This window comes from Lucilia sericata, unplaced genomic scaffold (genome assembly GCF_015586225.1).
Source record: "Lucilia sericata isolate MDLA Ls3-8-SP2 unplaced genomic scaffold, ASM1558622v1 Contig000066F_arrow, whole genome shotgun sequence".
In the NCBI taxonomy this organism is placed as follows: Eukaryota; Metazoa; Arthropoda; class Insecta; order Diptera; family Calliphoridae; genus Lucilia; species Lucilia sericata.
Genome location: NW_023994100.1, coordinates 403,739 through 428,568, shown reverse-complemented (window position 1 = coordinate 428,568; position 24,830 = coordinate 403,739). Strand labels below are relative to the sequence as shown.

Here is a 24,830-nt window from a genome sequence, read left to right as displayed (position 1 = left end):
GAAACAGCTTTTTGTGAATTTAAAGTAGGCACAAGTCTAAAATGATGTGTATTGTCGTAGTGAACTCGAAAAAAAATAAAATAATAACTTTCCCAGCTATTGAAAATCATAATCTCAGTACAAATTATAAAAAAGTTTCCTACATTTTTTTGAAATGTGTCTTAAAATTTTCATAATTTTAAGCTCAGCGGGAAAAATAATTATAAAATTGTTTGAAGTACTTTTGTTCCACATTTAGTGCTTTAGAATTCCTAAATAAATTAAAAAACTCATTAAACAAAACGCTAAATATTTTTGTAAACTTTTTGATCGAAATATTCCTAAAATTTTTAATTTTTACATATTTCGAAAAAATTCAAAATCTTTGTGTCTTTCGTAATGCGCTAAATAAAAGTCTTTTTGTGGACCAAAAATATTCTTACAAATTTTTTTTCCCGCAGTAAGCTCAAAATTAGGGAATAATTGAGATGAATTTCGACAAAATTTAAGAAACTTATTTTTTGGCAAATTGTACAAAAATCAGGATTTTCAATCAGGAAACTAAGGATTCTCTCAAAAGTTTTATTTTATATTTTTCCATTAAAATGTTTTTTTTTTTTTTTAATTCGGATCATAAATGCATTTTTATTGATTTAAAAAAATTGAGTCGAGGTGACCAATTTTAGGGGCCTTACCACTGGACTCCATTGGACCCACGGAGTCTAAAGATTGTAAGTAGATACGAAAACACCTCAGATCTAACTATGTAAAATTTTGCTACGATATCTCCTATAGATCACGAGATATCGAGTATACATTTTAAAATAATAAATAAAATGTTTCTAAGCAAATGTCTTTTTATGCGCTTGCATCATACAATAAATTATTTGTTGTACAACCATCATTATCTGTTTTATTTGTTTGGCAAAAGTATAGCAAAACAAATATGTTACTCTTATTTTCTTTGTACTTACACTACCTATGTTAGAGAAAATAACAATATCAACTTGTACCAGAACTACTCAACTACTCATCAATACGCACTCACCGCAGTAGACGCTGCGAAACTTGTGCAAACAGTTGTAACTGTGCACGTCTTTAATTTGTAAGGATATGTTTGGTTTATAAAAGCGAAAAGTATGCAATCGCATTTTTGGATGTGATTAAGTGTCGTTTGTAAAGTATGACATCAATTATTTTTTGCTGGGATAGTACGGTTTCTATATGAAATACTTTCAAAAAACATCTCCAAACTTGGACAACGGTGCAAAACTAAAATAAAAATATGTTTGCTGGTGAAACTCACACATATTTCTCCAGGTTCCTTAAATATTATATATGTTACTAGCATACCCTGGGTGCTTCGCTATCCTATTCAAAATTAAATTCATACAAAATTTTGTTTACTTTTGTAGAAAATGTTTCAGTTTTTACGTTCAATATCATGTGAATAAATTTGCATTCAGTAAGAAGCTTTTATTTTTAGTTTCATTCGTTTAGCTTCCAAATTATAGAAAATTTTGAAAAATACTATAAAATAACTCTTATAGATTCTCAAATAATCAAAAATGTTATGTTTCTGTGTTTAATATTATATACAATTCAAAAAATATAATTTGATGAATGAACAAGTAAGAGTGTTATATTCGGCTTTGCCGAATCTTTTATACCCACCATCAAATCACTGCTATATAAATAAATTTATATTTTGAATATTTTATTATTATATGTCGATATTAATGAGAACATCAGGGAAATCTTTGAAAGAGGTCCTTTAATGGGGGTTTAACTATTACAGTTAGTGTTTATAATAAACCGATATTTGGAAAAACCGATTTTTCGGTTAACCTTAAATTGACCATTTCTAAAAACCGGTTTGTCGGTTAACTGAGTATAAAAAACCGGTTAAACCGGTTAACCGAAATGTTTGGAAATCTTTAAAATATTATAATATTTAGTTGAAAAATTTCATTTTGCTAAATATTATGAATTACTTAATAAGATATTTGCACTTTTTAGAATAGATATGTACATTAATATATCATAAGAAAACAAACTTATACAGATCTGAAGATATTATTGATTCGTTAGGTATATGGTAGTTGCCATAGGAGGGATAAATTGACCATTGAATATATAATGCATCTACATCAATACAACATTGTATGTCCAGGACTATCAAGTATAAATAGTGTTCAGGACATTGATACATTGAGCCCCTGCTTTAATTACAGTTTGTGAAAAACCCCAGCAGCATAAATTCTCGGACAGCGACAACAACCCTTATGTTGCGATAAATAAAGTCCGTTTTGAGAACGTTTGAGAAACTTCTCGATTTTTATTATACTCACGCAGTAAACAATTAAGTGTATCCTGCATATTATCATCAAAGTTATTTATCCGTCTTAATAAATTTCTTCATATAATGGTTTTAATTTGTTTAAATAGTTAATTTTTTATTGGTTTAAATGCCAACTTTTTACTAATTTACTGATTGTCTGAAATTGTAAATCTCCATTTTATATACATAATATATGTTTAACATTTCTTAACATTTGTTTTCATATGCATAAACGGAAAATAATGATTTGAATTATCTATCCAAAATTTTTAAAAATCACTATAAAAAATCAAAGAAAACATACAATTTTGTACTAAAAATGTATTTTTTTTGAAACCGGTTAACCGAGAGTTAAAAACCGAATAACCCGGTTAACCGAAACCCATTGTTTTAAAAAAACGGTTTGCGAAAAACCGAAATATACAATAAAAATGGGTTTTTCGGTAAATCGGTTAACCGGTTTATAAACACTAATTACAGTGCTCTTTCGAATTAAATATATTAATTTATATAGGGAGTAGGGTTAATTACACATATATGGACCAATTCTCATAAAATTCGGTAGGAAGATGTCAGTTCCTTATTTATTTCAAATTCCATAGATCCATGTATTTGTATTTTTAAGCCAGTAATGAGAATTAAAGTAATTTTCTTAAAGGGGCTTTATACGGGGTTAGGGTTAATTATGGACCGACCCTCATAAAATATGGTAGAGAGATTTTAGCATAAAATTATTTTATGTCGGTATTCGTATTTTTCGCGTTAGTTTAGTTTATGTCGAATTGCATTGCGGTATTCGTATTTTTCGCGTTGTAGTAATTTTCTGAGGGGGAATTTATATGGGGAGGGGTTATAATGGACTGATCCTCATAAAAATTGGTAGAGAGATTTTGTACTCCCATTTTTAAGCCAGTAATGAGCGTTAAAGTAATTTTCTGATGGGGACCTTAAATGGAGGGTAGGGTCAATTATGGACCGATCACCAAAAAATTTTCTGGAAAGGTTTTGGCTCCTAAGATACTTCATTATGTCAAATTTCTTCGCTATACTCGTATTTTTATGCCAATAATAAGCGATGAAGTCATTTTCTGAAGGGAACATTATATGGACGGGTAGGGTCAATTATGGACCGATCCACATAAAATTTGGTAGAGAGATTTTGCCTCGTATAGAACTTACTTCTGCGAAATATACTCGTATTTTTAAGCCAGTAATGAACGTTAAAGTAATTTTATGGAGGGGGCCTTATATGGGGGGTAGGGTCAATTACGGACCGATTCACATAAAATTTTCTGGAAAGGTTTTGGCTCGTATAACACATACTTATGTCTAATTTCATCGCTATACTCGTATTTTTACCCCAATAAACAGCGTAAAGTCATTTTCTGAAGGGGACCTTATATGGGGGTAGGGTCAATTATGGACCGATCCACACAAAATTTGGTGGATAGATATTGGCTTGCATGAAACCTATGTATGTCGAATTCCATCGCTATATTCGTATGTTTAAGCCAGTAATCAGCATTATAGTCATTTTCAAAAGAGGACCATCGGAAAAACGAAAAAAGTACAAAAATCTCTCTCAATAAATTCTCATTTAATAATGACCGTGTGTCATGTGCTCATGTAAACCATTATAGAGAATCCAAAAGATACCATTTGTATTGTATGTTAAAATGTATGTTCCTATGTTGAATATTTTAGAAAATTCAAAAAGTACCATTTATGAGATAAAAAGTACTAAAAAGTTCTCTCTTAAAGAATCATATTCAATGAGGACAGAGTATGTTAAATAATCATGTGTCTTGAATTCATATTATAGAACATGCAAAGAGTATCATTTGAAGAAAGAAAAAGTACCAAAAGTGGAATAAATTGTACCTTAGTGGAAAGTACTAACAAAAATATGTAGTACAATTTTCCCCCTTTCGCTTAGAAATATACTTTTTTGAGAATTAAGTTTGCAAAATGTTCCGTATTTAAATCTTTATGTCACAGATAAAACTCAAACGATTCAAATCTGCATTCATTTGTTCCAGAAAAATTGTGCTTTCAAAAAGTACCAAACAATATACTCGCATTAGTATAATATACCAATAGCTTATTTTGTGTGTGTAAATAAACTACTTTTTAAAATTTTATAAAAATTGGCTCAATGAGTTTGAATAAAATTAAATTTCCCGTTTTTCCCCCTTTTTGGTACCTTTTTCCCCAGTGAAATAGCAAAAATTTTGTTTCAATAAATATTATAGAGTTAGTCCGCAACTCAATAGGAATACTTCAATAAATCGAAAAAGTTTTCTTAATGTGCTAAAAAAGTACCAAAAATTCAGTTTGTCCCCTTTTACAAAAAAGGACTGAATTTTAAAAAAGTACGAAACAGGTGTCTCCTAATTTTGGGAAATATATTCAAAATATTTACAAAATTTTGTATTTTGTTTATTAGGTAAAAAGTTATAAAGGGCCAAAAAAGGTACCAAAATCACCTTTGTTACACATTTTCACCCCTTAAAAATATGAATTTCAAAAAAGTACCAGACACCCATCTGCTTATTTTAAGAGTAAATACAGGTGCATTTAAAATTTTTCTTGTATCACTAATATTAGGTAAGATAATTAAGAAAACCTGTTTTACCTATTTTTCCCTTTTTTACCCCTAAATGTACAAATTTTCAAAAATCCCTCCTTAGTGGATCTAGATAACCAAAAGCACATCTACTGTCAAAATTTCATGATTCTAGGTTCAGTTGTTTGGGCTGTGCGATGATGAATCAGTCAGTCAGTAACGCTACTCTTATATATATTGATTATAAAGGCCTCAGCTTCAGCTTTCTAAATCCGTGGAGAAACTTAAAATCGGTTCAGATTCAACTAAGTTTCTGGCTTATAAGTGCTTTAAGGTACGAAAAACTGTTTTTTTTACCCGTAACTCAAGATTTTGGAGGTGTTTGGCAAATTTCGAAAACATATTCATGTTCTACTCGGATCCACCTTTTAGAAAAATGGTATCACTTCCCCGGTATTTAAATTTTCGTTTATTTTGTCTCACTGTTATTGGTAGTATTTAGAAGTGTGTAATGGATGATTGGAATCAAAAAACTTCCTTTAATTAATGGATACTCGTACAAATATTATTAATTTCTCATTTTGAGAAATAAATTTTTACTTGTTAAAAACGGCAATGGACTAAAATGGATTGCAATTATGGTAATGAAATAAATACTTTAAAGGGTCTTCTAATACATCATAATGAAAAAGCAAGGGATATTATTGAATAACCGATCCAAAAATCCGGGGGTTTAAATAGCAAGATGCCCTTAAATATGAAATAAATGCTCCTGCCCAGCAAAAAAAGTAGTAAATCAACTGGTGTTGAACTGGTTCATATTTAGGTGAAACATGTATGATTTTAACATTAGCGTTTCATTGGCATGGGTTCGTATTTGGAAAAATAGTTCGGCGTTAAAATAAGTGCTTACAACCAAGCGATAATTCCCAAGCGAATTTTCATTGGCGTACTATATTTATTTTAAAATGCATTATTAAAGGTATTACGAACAGAGTTGTGGGTTTCCACTAAATCCCACTATAGTGCCAACATTTTGATTTTCAACTATTTTTCATCAATATAGTGGCACTAAAACATATTTTAAGTACTACTAAAAAATTAGTAGTACCTAAACATATTTTAACTACCACTAAAAAAATTAGTTGTAGAAACATTTTTCCACTATCATTGCAAATTTTTAACAGTCAATTAAATGCTTTAATTATATTATATGCACTAAAATCTCAAAAAATAGTCTTTATAAAAATATTCCAAACAAATTGAAAATATAATCAAAATATTTCCATTTTATTATTTTTTATTGTAGAAACAAATAAAATAAAAAATTTAAATTTTTATGTGAAGCAAATTTCAGGAATTTAAAATTTAACAATTTCAATTTGTATTAAAATAATTTAACAACGTATATAGCAATAAAACTTAATGTTTTAAGAAATAAAATTAAGGATTAAAATATTAAGCTAAAAAAATAAAACATACACGTTATTTTGTTATGATTTGAATAACAAATATAACAATTTATAAAAGAAATAAGTTTATTTAAATTCAAAAAGTTAAACAAGAATGAAAAATATTTTCATACAAATTGAAAATAATGGAAAATAATTTCAATGAAGTAAAGTTTATAATATAATTTTATAAACAAGTAAAACTGTTTCAAGTGTTTTCTACAATATCTCCCTTTCTTTAAGATGAAATATAATCTTTTAGCCATACTGGAGGTTGACAATTCCTTTTTGGCCTAGATGATTCCGTATTAACTGGTGAAGGTGATATAGTTTCATTTTCTATTGACTCAGATGTTGAATGAAATGAAGAATCAGGTTAATTTTGAATAACTTCAGCATCAGTGTCTGTTCCAAAAGCACCATCTTGTTCTGTGGAAACCGATTGATCATGTTCTATCACTCTTGATTCTTGTACAGTTGGATGTATATTTTCTTGTGGCTTGTGCAAATCAAACATGTCGAATAATAAGTATGCCGAATTTATTGGTTCCTTATCAGATTCAAATCTTTTCTTTAGTTGATTTGCATGCGAACGAATGAGCTTTTGTTTATTTTTATCAACCACTAGGACATTGTAATTAACGGTTCCAACACGTTCCACTATTGAACCAGGTACCCAAATAAACTTGTTGTTTCTGAAAATTTGTGCAAATACCTCTTCATTAGTATTGAAACTTTTAGATTTAGCACCATGTTTCTTGTTGAAAATCATTTCTTGTTGAACATTACGTTTAATGGGTGATACTTCTTGTTGTGGTTTAAGTAAGTCCAAAGTAGTTTTAATTTTGCGATTCAGAAACAATTCTGCTGGTGATTTTGAATCAGTTTTAGGTGTTGAACGGTAGGTTTGAAGAAATGTTTCCAAATTCTCCTTATTTGTCCCCTCTTGTTTGAGTTTTTCAAGAGCACGTTTTAACGTTCCAACAAAACGTTCTGCTTGTCCGTTAGATTGTGGATGATACGGTGCTGTTTTTAGATGTGTGATACCTCGATCTGCTACAAATTTGTTGAACTGAGCACTCACAAATTGAGTACCGTTATCTGAAACAATGGTATCTGGATCCCCATATCTAGCGAACATTTCAGTTAATTTTGAAATTATAGTTGATGATTTAATATTGGTAATTTCGAAAATTTCTGGCCATTTTGAATATGCATCAATAACAACAAAGTAGTATAAACCATTGTAAGGACCGGCAATGTCTATGTGGATGCGTTCCATAGGTTTATTTGTTATAGGCCATGACTGCAAAGTATGCTTTACTGGGGCGGAGCATGTAATTGCACACTGGTGGCAATTACGTACGTAAGTAATGATATCCTCATCGATACCAGGCCAGTAGACATGGCTTCTTGCTAAAGACTTCATTCTTTCTTTACCTGGATGGCCACGATGAAGTTGTTTTAAGATACAAAATCTTAATTTTGATGGTATAACAATTCTGTCATTAAATCTCTTCTAGCATGAAATGGATTGAGTTCTGGTGATGTGGTTTTTCCAACCATTGTTTAGTGCTGATATGACTGATTGTAGTGTTTTACATTTGCTTGTTGCACTTAAAACCATGTTAAATGTAATTGGAAGTGAGTTAAAGTGATCATTAAGAGTTGCAGAACAATCTTCTTCTAACACTATGTCTTCATCAGGTTTCATGTTGGTGTCAATGAGCCTTGATAAGACATCAACACATCCAAATTCTTTGGTATTAATGTATTCGATCTTGAAATCATACATCATAAGGATTAACGCCCAGCGTTGAAGCCTATTTGCTGCGTAAGCTGGAACACCAGATTTCTTTCCAAAGATTGTTAAAAGGGGTTTGTGATCAGTGCACAAAATGAATTGTCTTCCATAAATATAGCGATGGAACTTCTTTACAGCATAAATCAGTGCAAGGCCCTCTTTCTCCACTTGAGAATAGTTTTTCTCTGCTGGAGTAAGTGTACGTGAAGCATGTGCAATGACCTTTTCTGATTTATCAGGAAAGACGTGACATATAAATGCACCAATACCTTTACCTGATGCATCTGCTGCAACCTTGATAGGTAATTCTGGGTTGTAGTGTGTTAACAGCAAATCTGAGTTCAAAAGATCTTTGAACTTTTGAAACGATTTTTGACATGCAGCTGTCCACTCAAATTTGACATTGTCTTTCAATAAGTTATCAAGTGGTGCTCTCAGATTGCTCATTTGATGAATATATTTACCATAATAGTTTATTGATCCAAGGAATGATCTCAATTCTTATGTATCTTTTGGTGGTGGTATATCTATGATGGTTTTGATTTTATCAGGATCTGGACGTAAACCATCTTGTGACATTATGTTGCCAAGATATTTGACTTCTTTGGAAAAAAATTTTCAAACTTGATGTGAAAATTGAATTCACGTAGCTTTTCAAGAACTTTGTTTACATTTTCCAAATGTTTTTGAACTGTAGATCCCCCAATTATGATGTCGTCTATATACGCTGCAGCGTCGTCTATACCCATAAGCATTGTATCCATGATTTGTTGGAATGCGCCAGGAGCACTTTTAACGCCAGGTGCTAAACGATTAAACGTATAAAGACCTTTGTGTGTGTTTATAGTAAGAAGTTTTGCTGACTCTGGTGTAACTTCTGTTTGAAGGTAAGCATCCGAAAGATCAAAGTGAGTAAATAAACAACTATTTGCCATTTTTGCATACATATCTTCGGGGCGGTGAAGAGGGTAGTTATGAGGTTCTAAGCTATCATTCAATCCAGTTGAATAATCCCCACATATACGGATTTTTCCATTTGGCTTCTACGGCAACTATGGGTGCTGCCCAATCAGAGTGACTGACAGGTGAAATTATTTCTAGTGATTGTAGACGGTTAATTTCATCTTCTATTAGTGGAAGCATAGCGTATGCCACTGGCCGTTGTGCTCGAAAAATTGGTTTGGCATCTTTCTTAAGGTGTAGCTGAACTTTAAATTTAGAGCATTTTGCTGGAGTATTTTGAAATATATCAGCAAAATCTTGTCTAATTTTAATTAGGACATCAGGGCCAACTTGCGTCTGATTGATTTGACAACAAATTGTATTCAGCGGTTGTTCCCATATGCGAAAAACATCACACAGATCTGTACCAAATATTAAAAGCGTATCAATTTCTACAACGGAAAAACTACATAATTGTACTTCACCTTTTAGCCTGACTTGACAATCAAACTCGGCTAAAAGATTGATTTTGTTGTTGGATGCACTGGTTACATATCGATTATTAAATTTTTTTCCTGGTTTACCCATTTTTATCCAAAGTGATTTACCAATCATTGAAATATCTGATGCGGTGTCAACTTGCAGTTTGACATCGAAACCTGAATTGTTTTGACTCAAGGGCAAAGCTTTGATATTGACATTGACATATTTGCGCCTTGATGCATGCGAAATTTTGTTGATTTGAACAACATTTGATTTGGGAGAGCCTGATTTGCTCTTGTGATTCTTATTCTTCTTTTTATATGTGAATTTAGTTTGAGATGAACTATTTTTAATTGAGGCTTTACAATATCCTTCTTTATGACCAACAATATTACATTGACTGCACTTGTGATTAATGAAATTGCAATACTTGGAGTAATGCATTGAACCACAATTCCAACATGGAGTTTTTGGAATATTCTTATCATCTTGTTTGGATTTTTGAAAATTTGATTTAGATTTTATTGTTTTAACAGATGTTGTATTATCCTCAACCATAGCAGCATCATGTTTAAGATTCATCATTCTTTGAGCTGTTGTCACTAATTTGTTGACTGTCTGATCTGAATCATCTTCAAGAATTGACAAAGACTTCATTCGAACTTCCAAATCTGAATGAGATTGAAGTCCACACACAAAAACTAAACATTTAAATTGATCAGCATTCATTTGTGATAATTTAAATTGTTCACATGATTCATTTATACGAGCTGCGTAAGATGCTAAATCTTCTTGAGGGTTTTTAACCATTTGAAGGCACTTATATCGTAAACTGAACAAAGATTCTTGTATACCATACATGCTTTTTAGGATCTGCACTGTTTCAGCAAACGAAATGTGCCTTACATTTCTGGGAAGAATGTAGGCAGCATATTTTCCATAAGCGATAGTGTTCAATTTTCCCATTAAAAGTCTTACTTTGGCTGCGTCATCCAAATCCTTACCATCCACCAAAAATATGTCTTCATGGCGGCTGTACCAAACATTGAACGTATTTGTTGCATCATAAACGAATTCGGAAATTGAATTTGCAAGTTTATCCATTAATTGTTCTTGAGTAATTGAAACTCCTGCTGATAATCTTGCTAGGATTTCTCCTTGCTTCTGTAGTAATTCCAAAATCTTAGGATCTGTTGCCATTATCCTCGTCGCCACAAAATTTGTTATGGTTTGAATAACAAATATATCAATTTATAAAAGAAATAAGTTTATTTAAATTCAAAAAGTTAAACAAGAACGAAAAATATTTTCATACAAATTGAAAATAATGGAAAATAATTTCAATGAAGTAAAGTTTATAATATAATTTTATAAACAAGTAAAACTGTTTCAAGTGTTTTCTACAATATATTTAAATTCGTGAACAAAGTTTAATGGCTCTAAATAGCGAACAATTTTTTTTTTAATTTTTAGGGATTTTTTAATTTGTAGAAGCATTTATTTTTAATGTAGGGAATCCCCGAATTAATAAATACCATAGTATGCCATTATTTTAAAGGTATTTAATGCTAGTAGCTCTATGTAACTTGTTGCGGTATGTTCGTGAATTTATTTTTAAAATTAGTGATGTCTAAAAACAGTCGAAAGTTTTTATCCTTAAATGAAAAATGCGAAAATTTTTTACAGTGTTTTTATCCAAAGTGATTTACCAATCATTGAAATATCTGATGCGGTGTCAACTTGCAGTTTGACATCGAAACCTGAATTGTTTTGACTCAAGGGCAAAGCTTTGATATTGACATTGACATATTTGCGCCTTGATGCATGCGAAATTTTGTTGATTTGAACAACATTTGATTTGGGAGAGCCTGATTAGCTCTTGTGATTCTTATTCTTCTTTTTATATGTGAATTTAGTTTGAGATGAACTATTTTTGCCTGAGGCTTTACAGTATCCTTCTTTATGACCAACAATATTACATTGACTGCACTTGTGATTAATGAAATTGCAATACTTGGAGTAATGCATTGAACCACAATTCCAACATGGAGTTTTTGGAATATTCTTATCATCTTGTTTGGATTTTTGAAAATTTGATTTAGATTTTATTGTTTTAACAGATGTTGTATTATCCTCAACCATAGCAGCATCATGTTTAAGATTCATCATTCTTTGAGCTGTTGTCACTAATTTGTTGACTGTCTGATCTGAATCATCTTCAAGAATTGACAAAGACTTCATTCGAACTTCCAAATCTGAATGAGATTGAAGTCCACACACAAAAACTAAACATTTAAATTGATCAGCATTCATTTGTGATAATTTAAATTGTTCACATGATTCATTTATACGAGCTGCGTAAGATACTAAATCTTCTTGAGGGTTTTTAACCATTTGAAGGCACTTATATCGCAAACTGAACAAAGATTCTTGTATACCATACATGCTTTTTAGGATCTGCACTGTTTCAGCAAACGAAATGTGCCTTACATTTCTGGGAAGAATGTAGGCAGCATATTTTCCATAAGCGATAGTGTTCAATTTTCCCATTAAAAGTCTTACTTTGGCTGCGTCATCCAAATCCTTACCATCCACCAAAAATATGTCTTCATGGCGGCTGTACCAAACATTGAACGTATTTGTTGCATCATAAACGAATTCGGAAATTGAATTTGCAAGTTTATCCATTAATTGTTCTTGAGTAATTGAAACTCCTGCTGATAATCTTGCTAGGATTTCTCCTTGCTTCTGTAGTAATTCCAAAATCTTAGGATCTGTTGCCATTATCCTCGTCGCCACAAAATTTGTTATGGTTTGAATAACAAATATAACAATTTATAAAAGAAATAAGTTTATTTAAATTCAAAAAGTTAAACAAGAATGAAAAATATTTTCATACAAATTGAAAATAATGGAAAATAATTTCAATGAAGTAAAGTTTATAATATAATTTTATAAACAAGTAAAACTGTTTCAAGTGTTTTCTACAATATATTTAAATTCGTGAACAAAGTTTAATGGCTCTAAATAGCGAACAATTTTTTTTTTAATTTTTAGGGATTTTTTAATTTGTAGAAGCATTTATTTTTAATGTAGGGAATCCCCGAATTAATAAATACCATAGTATGCCATTATTTTAAAGGTATTTAATGCTAGTAGCTCTATGTAACTTGTTGCGGTATGTTCGTGAATTTATTTTTAAAATTAGTGATGTCTAAAAACAGTCGAAAGTTTTTATCCTTAAATGAAAAATGCGAAAATTTTTTACAGTGTTAAGTAAAAAGTATAAAGTTGCAAAATCAACGATATGTTCAATAAAAAATACAATATTTTAAAATGTGTGAACAATACGTTTTATGGACCCGGAAAACGCAAAACATTACGATCTTCAGAGCTTCCAAAAATGGAAAAATTGCCCTATAAGTGGTTTATTTGTATGCGGAATAAAAACCTTCCTGTAAGTGGGTTGATGTTGAAAGAGAAAGCCAAACATAAGTGAAAACGGAAATGACTTCAATGCTAGCGATGGGTGGCTACAAAAATTTAAAAAGAGATACGGAATTCGGCTCCTTCAGATAAGCGGTGAAAAACTTTCTGCGCAATCTCAGTTCGTAAATCCTTTTAAAATTAAATTGAAAGCAAAGATAGAAGATTTGGGTTTATCCAATGATCAATTGTGTAATGCCGATGAGTCTGGTCTATATTGGAAACTTCTCCCACAAAAGACATATGTAACGTCATTGAAGAAAAGCGCTCCAGGTGCAAAAATGGAAAAGCAAAAGAATAACATTTTTATGCTGTGCAAATGCGTCGGGATCTCATAAAATAAAACTTTTAGTAATAGGAAAATCGAAAAATCCTCGCAGTTTTAAAAATTTTATCTGTCCCGTAAACTACAGAAATTCAAAGTCTGCTTGGATGACTTCTTCCATTTTTAAAGAATGGTTCCACAAGTAAGTAAACATGTAAAAATAGTTCAATTGGGATTCTTACTGTTTTATTTTTCATTAAGGTGACAGATTTTTTAATGAAGAAACGATTACCAGTAAAAGCTTTACTCCTAATAGATAATTCCCCATCCCATCCACCAGAATCCGACCTTAAATCCGAGGATGGTTCCAAAGAAGCTATGTTCATGCCTTCAAATGTAACGGCTCTGATCCAGCCAATGGATCAAAATGCAATTAGAATCACCAAACTTCATTATAGGAACAGTCTTCTGGCAACAATTATTGCAAAAGAGGGGGATTTGCTTGAATCGATGAAAAAAATCACACTTAAAGAAGTAGTTTCTATTCTAGAGGCATCCTGGAACAGAGTTGGTAAAGAAACTTTGTCTAACTGTTGGAAAAATATTTTGAATATGGTAAATGATGAAGACGATCCTGAATTTAATGTTCCTTTGAGCGTTTTAGAAGAAAAGTGGCAATCAGAGGTTAGATCTCTAGAAAATAATGCTGCAGATCTTCTACAGACATTGTGCCCTCAGGAAGTATTTACTGCTGCTGTAAACATTAGAGATTGGATCAATAATCCTTGTGAGGACGTCACGCCATTTGATGAAAATTATTTAATTGAAGAGTCCGACGACGATGACGACTGTTTTATTGAAGCGCCTGACAACATTAAAGCCAAAGATGCTGTCGAAATTTTTAACAAAGCTGTCTAATAGGCTGAATTTCAAACGGTCGATCAAACTGACATTAAAGTATTGAAAAAAATCAGGGAATTGGCGGTAAATAAGCTGGTCGAACAAACGAAAAAACAGAAAATAATAACTGATTATTTCCATATTTATTTGTACTCTTTATAAAATGGATTTTTTAAAACTTTTTATGTTCCAAATAAATTACAAAATTTTTTTTAGTAATCTTTGCATTTTCATTCCTTGCAGAAATGATTTTTAGAAAGAATAACTTAGTAATATATATATAAAAAATCACAATCGAAAATGTGAACAAATTCGAAAATATGAACTACCCAGACATTAATTAGTTCACATTATCGAGAGTTCACTGTAATATTAATATATTGATGAAACTTCCTTATTTTTTATTACTATTTCTTTTTGTTTTACTAATTTTGTGACTACTTTAATATTAGGGGGGCGGTGGGTGGTGTAAAAGGAAATTGTATTGTTATTAAAAATCCTCAAAGTTCATAAAGAATATTGTCGAAATCCTCTATAGTAGTCGCTACGTATATTGGAGTGGTCCTGTTTGTCTGGAGAAAATAAAAGATGTCGATTTCCTTACTAAAATTCGAAGATACCGTTTTTAACAAAATTATATTATTATTTCCTGCTTTTTCATTTAAAATTGTCCTAATTTCAAACTGTTTTGTTTCGAAATATATGAAACATTTCAACAGTCCTTTTCTGAAATTCAAATGAATAATATCCCTACAAGAAATGGAACTAGTACCAAACTAGTATTTTACTAATACAAAAATCACCAGTACTAGTTCCCAACTGAAAACTTTCCTATACCATCTTAATGCTCAAATAACCATTGAGTGTGTTTCAAAAATTACAAATTATATTATAATAGTACAATTGGACCCAATTGGGTGCTTTAGAACCACTTAATTACTAGTTCTAATGTTCAAAAAGTCCTCATAATTGGTAATTTTACTCCTTTGCAATCCTCCCACTTGGTTCCAAGTAAAAAATACTACAAAATTAATTTCTATATTGTTTTATTTATGAAAAATTAAATTAAATAAAAAATTTTGTAAATACATTTACCTTTTATAATGCAAGTTAAAATTTTGAAGAAATTATGGTTTCTATCCACACCACCAACGTAGATATCGTGGATTATACATATAATGTCTACAAAATTGCCTTAAATACATTTGCGAATGATCAAATAAATATGAAACTCATTGCAATTTTTAAATTTAACAGATGTACTTACATAGGGCTCTGCATGCAAGTGGACTTAAACAGTCATTCACTATTTATCCTCTGATTTGAAAGGAAGTTTTTGTAAATTTCTTTTATTTTATGTAAAAACTTTGAAAAATCAGTTACAAAACAAAGTTTCATAAATTAAAGATTGTAAATAGCCCAGTCGCTAAAGACCATTTGAAATAAATTTTGAAAAACTGTTTATATTGTCTGTTGGGTAATTTAAAAGAAAAAATCGAAAAACTGAGATTTTCAACATGAACCTCTCCTATTTCAGTGAAATTCGGTACAATCATTCTTCATATAAATATGAAATTTAAAGTTTTCCAAAATTTTCAAATACATACTTTACGGTTTAGATTTTATTGATGTTAAAAGTTCATATTTAATTTTTTTTTTCAACAAGCTTTAATTTTGACATGGTTTATTTTCTAAATCAATGACGTTATTACATATATTTGTGGCATTTCAAAAATTTTCTAACAGGTTTTGTACCTTACCCTTTCTGATTTTGATGAAACTTGGTACACCCATTCTTTCTATAAATACGAAGTTTAAAGTTCTCCAAAATTACCAAATTCTTCACGGTTTAGATTTTATTAATGTTCAAAGTTCACATTTTTAATTTTTTTTTTTCAACAAGCAGTAAATTTGACATCTTATATTTTCTAAACTTAGTTATTTTTGAACTCACCACTATTAGTGATAATGAAAATTTTTGCATTATCACTAACTTCTAGTGGAAACTGCAATCAGAGTTTGCAGGAATTAATTATTATAATTAATTATAATAAAAATTAAATATGATAAATAATACAAACAAATATTTAATATAAAAATCTAATAAAATTAATGTTTTTTACCACCTTATTCACAAACAATATTTTTATTTTATAAAAGGTTTATAAAACAAAATGTCCGTACAAAATCTAATTTATAAACAGTTTATAAAATATTTTTTTTTGTGAATAAGGGGGTTAATATTTAACTCTTTGGATTTAAAGGAAACGTGCATACCAAATTATAGTGAAATATTAGCTCTGTTCAATAACTGAAAGTTGTTACTACCCAGCAAAAAATAATTGATGTCATACTTTACAAACGACATCTTAACCATATCTAAAAATGCGATTACATATTTTGCGCATTTATTAATGAAAACCCAGTTAAAAGTGAGAAAAGATATGTAGAAAAATCACAACAAATAACATATTCAAAGTACATCAAGTTTTGATAAAAAAACAATGAAATTTACAAAAGTTTGTCATTGAAAGACTGTGGTTTAATTTTGACATCCAAATATCGGATTTTTTCTGCTTCTAAAAATAAGATTAGATGTAGTTCAAAGTTGTTAAAAATGAATAACATCCCTCCAATGACACCCTAATGTTTAGATTAGGTTTAGGTAGGAAGGGTAGCCACTAAAAACAAGTTTAAGTGGCGTTATGCTAGAATGTCTCGCTATCTCATTTAGAGATACCCGCATTCTTGGGTTAACCTAGATGTCGTTAAGACATCCGCTAGGTTTTTGATTGCAGCTTTGCTTTCCGTATATATACGTATATCCCCCGATATTCGATAATACCTCAGCCAATTTATCGCTTGTTTTATAGCAGATATCTCTGTCTGTAGGATGCTACAGTAGTTAGGTAGTCTGAAGGCTGATTTGTTTTCAAATCTTTCAATGTAAAGGCCACCCATCCTACCGCTCCTTTTGGAGCCATCTGTGTAAACATCTCTTACATCATTGGGTGAGTGGGTCTCAGATACTGATTTCCTCTCGGGAATCAGAATGGAAAAGCGTTTATCGAAGTGAGGTTTCGTAACACAGTAGTCAACATTTAAATGCAAGGATTCGAAATGGTTTATAATTTGAGAGTGCCCAATATTCCTACCACCAGACTAAGAACCACATGCGTTAAGTCTGATTGCAGAATTAAGGGCTAGTTGAATCGCCATCAGGTCGGCTGGTAACCAGTGAGAAGTATTTTCCACATAGGAGGCAAAAAGTTATCGATCTTAAGTCTCCTAGTGAAAAGGACAAGCTCAGTTTTCAACGGATTCACACTAAGTCCGCAAGAAACGCCCCACTTACTAAGTAGGCTAAGAGCAGCTTCCATACAACTGGATATGGTATCTAGGAATTTACCCACTACAGCGAAGTTATCAGTGTTTAGCAAGAGTTTTTGCTAAATTAAATAGACCGATTATTAAAAAAAAAAAAACACTAAATAGCCGATGCGAAAAAAAATATAAAATTGGTGTTCACGATTTGGTGTTTAAAAAACAAGTGTTTTATTAATTTTAAAAATGGCAATTATTTTCTATATAGTATAACAGTTTTTTCTAAAATTACCCAAGCCTTACAAAGGGCAAGGGTGTAAAAAACTACTATTTTTTTACAAAAAGTTTAAGGGTTTGCAGTTCAATTCAAATTTTTTTTTTTTATATAATTATTTTAAATTCATTTCAAAATTCATTTTTATAAATTATTAAAATGGCCAAACATGCCGGGCCCATTGAAGGACCTTGGTCTTCAATCCAACGGAAGAAGCGCTAGCTTGTGAATTGGCCGCTTAATGACTCCGTTCCTCGTCCTCACTTCCGCTACTCGGATCTTGCCGTCTTGGCCTGGAATAACGGCTATTATTCTGCCCGTCAGCCACTGCATTGGCGGAAGATTGTCGTCGTGTACGACGACGATTTTGTCGACGGCGACGTCGGGCATTTCCTCGCACCATCGCGTCCTCTGTTGAAGGCCGAGGACGTAATCTCTCACCCAGGATCGCCAAAACGTCTGCTTGAGTGCGGAAATACGCTGCCATCTCTTCAAGTACGACAGCTTGGCCGACTCGTCTGTTGGCAATCCGCTGGGCAGCGCTCGAAGACTCTCTCCGACCAATAGATGAGCTGATGTCAGGGCCTCTCCGTCGTTGGGATCGCTGCTGACGGGGCATATTGGTCGCGAGTTGGGGATTGCCTCTACCTCTGCTAACAGCGTTGTTAGCTCTTCCGCTGTCAAGAGCGCGCTGCCAACGGTTTTCACCATCAGGTTCTTGGCTGACTTGACCGCTGCTTCCCACAACCCGCCGAAGTGAGGAGCCCTGGGAGGTATAAAGATGAACTCCATCCCTCTGTTGGCGGCGAACAATTCTGCCTGCTTCAAGATTTCTCCTCTGGCCTCTCGCAGCTCTCGGCTGGCCCCGACGAAGTTCATTGCGTTGTCGCTGTGGATTCTCGTCGGCATTCCTCTCCTGGCGATGAACCTTTTGAGACACAAAATAAAGGAATCGGAAGATAAATCACTAACAAGTTCTAAGTGTACTGCCTTTGAAGTGAAACATACAAATACAGCTATATACATTTTTACGGGTGGACGGCCACGAATTTTTAAAGTTACATTCATTGGTCCGCAAAAATCTACGCCACATATCTTAAATGGTCGCAAAGCTCTCACCCTATCAGCAGGCAAATTTCCCATTATTTGGTTCATTAGCTTTGGTATATACATAAAGCAATGAATACATTTCAGAACAATTCGACTGCATTCTTCTTTGGCATTAATTAGCCAGACTTTGTCTCGAAGAAGAGCTACTAACGCTTTAGCTCCTGCATGGCAGTTTTCGATGTGCAAATGACGTAAGTAAATAGTCATAAAGTGACATTTTTTAGGCATCAATAAGGGAAATTTCGCATCGTACGAGATTGCTGCATTTAGCAATCGCCCGCCTACCCTGATTAGTGAAAATGTTCGTTTGTGATCATTAAATTCGTGAATAAATGGATTCAGCTTTTGCAAATTCGATTGCAAGACTTGTGAATTCTGAAGTTTTTTAATTTCTTGCGAATACTCATCGTTCTGTATAATTTCCACTATTTTAAGGAATGACCAATTCATCTCATTTGCTGTTGGGTTTACGGTTGAGATATCCAATTCTTTTTAACGACAGCGCTGGATGAAACGTAATACATACGAAAACACTCGAATCAACTTAAGGTAGGATGAATGTTTATTAATCAGCTCTATTATCGAATTGGAATCTTTGACAGCAAAAAATACATTGGTTTTTCTTTTCTCTAATGATATTTGTTGATCGTTCAACGTAAAATGTTGATTTTCTGGCCATTCATTACTTTCACTAAGCAAGAATTCCGGGCCCTTGAACCAAATTGAGATCATCGACATTACAACCTCTAGATACAATATCAGCAGGATTGTCCCGTGAAGGAACATGTCGCCAAACAATTTGGTCTGACAATTCCTGAATGTCTGCAACACGATTTGATACAAATGTTGCTAGGGTTGATGGATGAGTTTTAATCCAATGTAGAGTTATTTCAGAATCAGTCCAGAACGTAACGCTTTCAATGTTACACGATAACAGAGTTCTCACCTTGGCCCATAATTTCGCTAATAAATGTGCTGCGCAAAGCTCAAGTCGAGGTAGCGACTTAGTTTTCAAAGGAGCTACTTTAGATTTTGCTGTTAGCAAACGACAAGTGATTTGATTAGCCACTCTACTTCGAACATAGATGCAACATCCATATGCTCTCATTGAGGCATCAGCGAAACCATGAATTTCGCTAGTAGAATGCGAACTTGTTAATACATGGCGGGGAACTTCGATATTATCAATTTTTGACAAATTTGTTTTAAAATTTTCCCAGGATGTGTGAAGATTCATCGGAATCGATTCATCCCAGTCCAATTTCTGTAGCCAAAGTTCCTGCAGTAGGACCTTGGCTTTAACAACCAATGGGCACAATAATCCGAGTGGATCAAACAATCTGGCCGAAACACATAAAATATTTCGTTTCGTAGCCTTAAGCGAATGAAACAAATCATCTAATTGATATTTAAATATATCGCTCTTCGGAAGCCAATATGTGCCCAGTGCTTTTGTAAAAGATTCTATTTCTTGTATATTCTTTTGAATCATACTGGAATCAGGATTGGTTTCATAATTAGAAACCCATTTAGTCAGATTAAACCCAGCTGATTGCAATATTTCAGTGACTTGATTTCGTATTACCTCAAGTTCTTCAATTGAATCTGCTCCAGTTAGCAAATCATCGACGTAAAAATCTCTACGGACAACTTTAGATCCAATTGGCAACTTGGTTCGGAATTGATCGCTTAAATACATTAAGCAGCGTATTGCCAAAAATGGAGCCGATGACGTGCGATAAGTAACTGTATTCAGTTTGTAAATTTCAAGGCTATCTGTCTCACTTTCACGCCAAAGTATTAATTGGAATTTTCTGTCTAGCTCATCAATTAAAACTTGGCGGTACATTTTTTCAATGTCAGCAGTGAGGGCATATTTATGTAGACGAAACCGAATCAGTGTAGAATACAACTCTTCTTGAACTGTTGGTCCAATCATTAATAGATCGTTAAGAGATAGTTGTGTTGTAGTTCTACACGAAGCATCGAAAACGACTCGAAGTTTCGTCGATATGCTCTGTGGACGCAATACACACTGATGTGGTATAAAATAATGTGGGAAATTTGGTACTTTATTGCCTGTAATAGACATGTGTCCCAGCTCAATGTACTCTTTCATAAAATTATTGTACATCTCTTTCGTTTTCAAATCTTTTGATAAGCGACGTTCCAGTGAAAGAAAACGTCTTCTGGCTATGTCAAAAGAACAACCCAATTTACTCGGATCGTCTTTGAAAGGGAGCGACACTTCAAATCTGCCAGACGGCAATTGTCTAATTGATTCAACAAATTTCTCTTCACATTGTTGGTGTTCTAAAGTTAGAACTTTTGTGTCTCTGGGAATTTCTTCCAATTCCCAAAATCTCTGAACAATTTTATCAAGAGACAAATCATTTTCATCATTACCCCATGTACTTATGTGACACGATTTGTTGGTGGAAGTCTTACAATTTTTGTATTTACCAGACACAACCCAACCGAGAAGTGTTTTCTGAACAGTTGGGATGTCGGGACTTCGTCTTATTTGACCAACGCATAACAGTTCAAAGAAAATCTCAGCGCCGATCAACATATCAATTTTCTGCGGTTTGAAAAAGTATGGATCAGCAAGTTCAATATTATTAGGAATATTCCAACCAGTGGTAGAAATTACCGTATCTGGCTGATAACCGGAAATCGATCGAAGAACCCAAAAGTCGGAAGAAAATTCGTGGGAATTCACTCGAGATTTCACAGTAGCTTGAATCTTGAATTTGGCTGCAGAATTAGTTTTCCCTATGCCTACAAGACTGAGATATTTTCTTCTTTTTCTAATTGCAATCGTTGCGACAATTCTTCAGCAAATACATATTGCCCAGATCTATCTTTTATTTTAACCAAAGCCGTAGCCAAGATAACATTATCTTTATTAGAGGCTGAAATATTGACAGATGCACTCGAAGGCTCTTCTGGACTTGAAGTTGTCGGATTTACAGTTTGCGTGTTAGTAGTATTATATTGATGCAAAAGTGTATGATGAGAACGATTGCAAACTCTACATTTTGTGGCAGTACATTTTGTTACTGTATGACCTTTTCTCAAACAACTTATACAGGCCGGTACATTTTTTATGAAATCAAATCTTTGAGCAACAGGAATGGCAGCAAAGGACGGACAGTTAGAAACATAATGTTCCGCTGATCTGCAAAAAATGCATTTAATATTGTCCTGCTGTGCTTTGACTTGGCACGAAAATGATTTTCCTTTTCTACCCGTATTGTTGTCATTCTTCTTTTGAGTAATTTTATTAGTTTTAGGTCGCGAACACGAAGCTTCTTCAGCTGATATATGTGTATATCTCTTATTCAGGGCCTCTTCGCAATCACTCCACATTGGCAACATATCATAATTAAGTTGCTCTTGCCCACTTAGAGCGAGTGACTGGATCGACTTTTGTCATAACCATATGAATAATCATAGCGTTTGAGATAGCTTTGTCATCACCAATTGATAACAGTGAATCATATACTGCCGAAACTGTGTCAATCATGCTCCTCAAAGCTGAAGACGAAGGTTTCGTTATTTCGGGCAAGTGAAACAATTTTCTAATATTGTTGAAAAATATAAGACAAGGATTATCATAAACCCGTTTCAAACTTGCTAAAGCTTTGGAATAGTTCTGTTCAGTAATTTGATAAGCCTTCACAGTACCTAGAGCTTCATCAGAGAGACATGAAATCAAATGATTGAACTTTTCGATTTCAGTAAGCGACATGTCATGATCAACTAAACTCTCAAACAAACTAATGAAATTTTTGTATTCTGAGTACTTGCCGCTAAATTTTGGTAATTTCATTTTAGGAAGACTGCTGTGGTGTGTTGGATAACCAATAGTAGAATCATGGCTGCTTTGTCTTCGACTCGGTGTCAAATATCCAAGAAGTAGACATTTAGTAGACACACACAAGTCTTCAACAGCAGATCTTTCATCGTTCTCAGGATCTAAAATATCGATTTCTGATAAGTCATTGCTTGTTCAATATATGAATTTAATATATCGAGTCGACATTCCAATTCAAGTGGATTAAAAGAAATCGTTTTTTCCTTTATAGATCGCCGAACGCGATTCATATTATTCAAAACTGTATTCTTCTGTTGATTTAGAATTTCCAGTTTGCTTTTACCAGTTTTCTTTGATGCGTGCATTTTGTATTATTTTAATTTAACTTTATTCGCAAATTAGTTTTACAAATAGATGTATGGAAGGATCTCAAGAAAATATAATTGTCTATTTGATGAAGCAAATTAACAATTTTCGAGATCTAAAAGCGATTAAACGACTTCCAGTTATTATCGAAATAATTTGTTATAATTTCAGAAATTTTATATTGATTTTACAAAAAGCTATGGAAGGATCTCAAGAAATCTTATTGTCTATTTGATTATTAAAATTGACAATTTTCAAGATCTAAAACGATTAAACGACTTCCAATTATAATCCAAATTATTTACTATAATTTCAGAAAATTTATAGATTTATAAAAAAAATACTTTTCTGCACGTTATAATTTTCGTTAGAATTCAAATAAGTATTAAACTTTTGATTATAATAATCGTTTGCTAGCTTAAATGTTCAAACAAATTCAATTTGCAAACACAAGCAACAGAATTCGTTCAATATTATCAAGAATTCTACAAATTAAAAACTCACAACGACCTCTAAATCGATTTGTTCTCAATTGTAAATTATTTTTTACTAAAATAATTTCTCAATCTTATCTTTACTTAATTAAACCAATTTGTGCTCAATCCTCAAGCTTTTTATAAATAATTATAAGTATTAGAAATTTATAATTAAAAATGATAAAGATATTTATATATTATTTAATTTTCATATACTTTTTTCACTTTATTCAGTTTACATAAAAATGTTCGCTGGGTTGACGTTTGTTTTTTCTTATGTTGCCTTCTCTACTTTTTACATGTGTTGATCTACGTTACAAACATGTGTAACAGTGGAGCCAAGTCTCAATATTACAACAGCTGTGTAAAAGTAATGCCAAATATGATCAATCACAATAGTTGTAATAAGTAGGTACAAAAAAGGAACAACTCTGTTTATACAAACGAATGTCAATACAAACAAACAACACAATAATAAATTAAAGTGAAAGTAAAAGAAAAGTAGGAAAATGGTAAGTATTAGTTATTAATTAATATTAAATTTTATTTTCCAGGAAAATAAAACAAATTAAAGCGAAGAGAGCAGAGTAAAAAAATTAAGAGAAAAACAATGACTAAGAGAACCGATCGAGATCAACGAATTTATTGTAATTTTAATTAGTGAAAATATGTGCAATATTTTTGACAATAAATGTGTGAAATGTATTATTTGTTTTTATTTAATGTTTCACTTTTCAGGGCGAATAATAAAATAAATTGGTAAGAAAAAATAATCGTTGTGTGGAATAAACTTGCGGAACGTTTTTTTTTTTTAAAGAAAAAAGTATTTACTATACTTCGTATCTCGAGTCTCACACAAAATTATTTATTCTTGAATACCTGGTTTTGTTGTTGGTTCGAACTTCCCTTTTTGGCACAAGTAGCAATTACAGTGCATTTGGATGCTCCTTTGATGATTAAGGGGATGAAAAGGGGATGAAACACAAACTTTATTGCTTTTATATTAAATGTTTTGTTTATTAACCGAGCGTTTTACTAACGACCGCGGTTTTTTGAACTTTTGGTTAATTGTTTTAGCACTTAAAACACAAACACTTTGTTCTTATAATGTTTCTTTTTTAACCGAAATGTCTGGTTGCGAAAAAATACAATTTTAGTATTCGATTATTTAAATGTTTTTTTTTTCTTTATTAAAAATCAGTCCCTGCTCGGGCGCCAAAATGTTTAGCAAGAGTTTTTGCTA

At 32.2% G+C, this 24,830-nt stretch overlaps 2 protein-coding genes across 4 annotated transcripts in view; both read left to right on the top strand.

Annotated features, from left to right (window-relative positions):
• LOC119616296 (zinc finger protein 608) overlaps window positions 1–24,830 on the top strand; it is a 426,494-nt gene that overhangs the window by 23,022 nt on the left and 378,642 nt on the right. The gene's annotated exons all lie outside the window — the stretch shown is intronic.
• On the top strand, window positions 13,341–14,304 carry LOC119616297 (jerky protein homolog-like). Its single transcript, XM_037972642.1, has one exon. It carries the CDS (start codon window positions 13,594–13,596, stop codon window positions 14,233–14,235), a length of 642 nt encoding a protein of 213 aa, XP_037828570.1. The 5' UTR covers window positions 13,341–13,593; the 3' UTR covers window positions 14,236–14,304.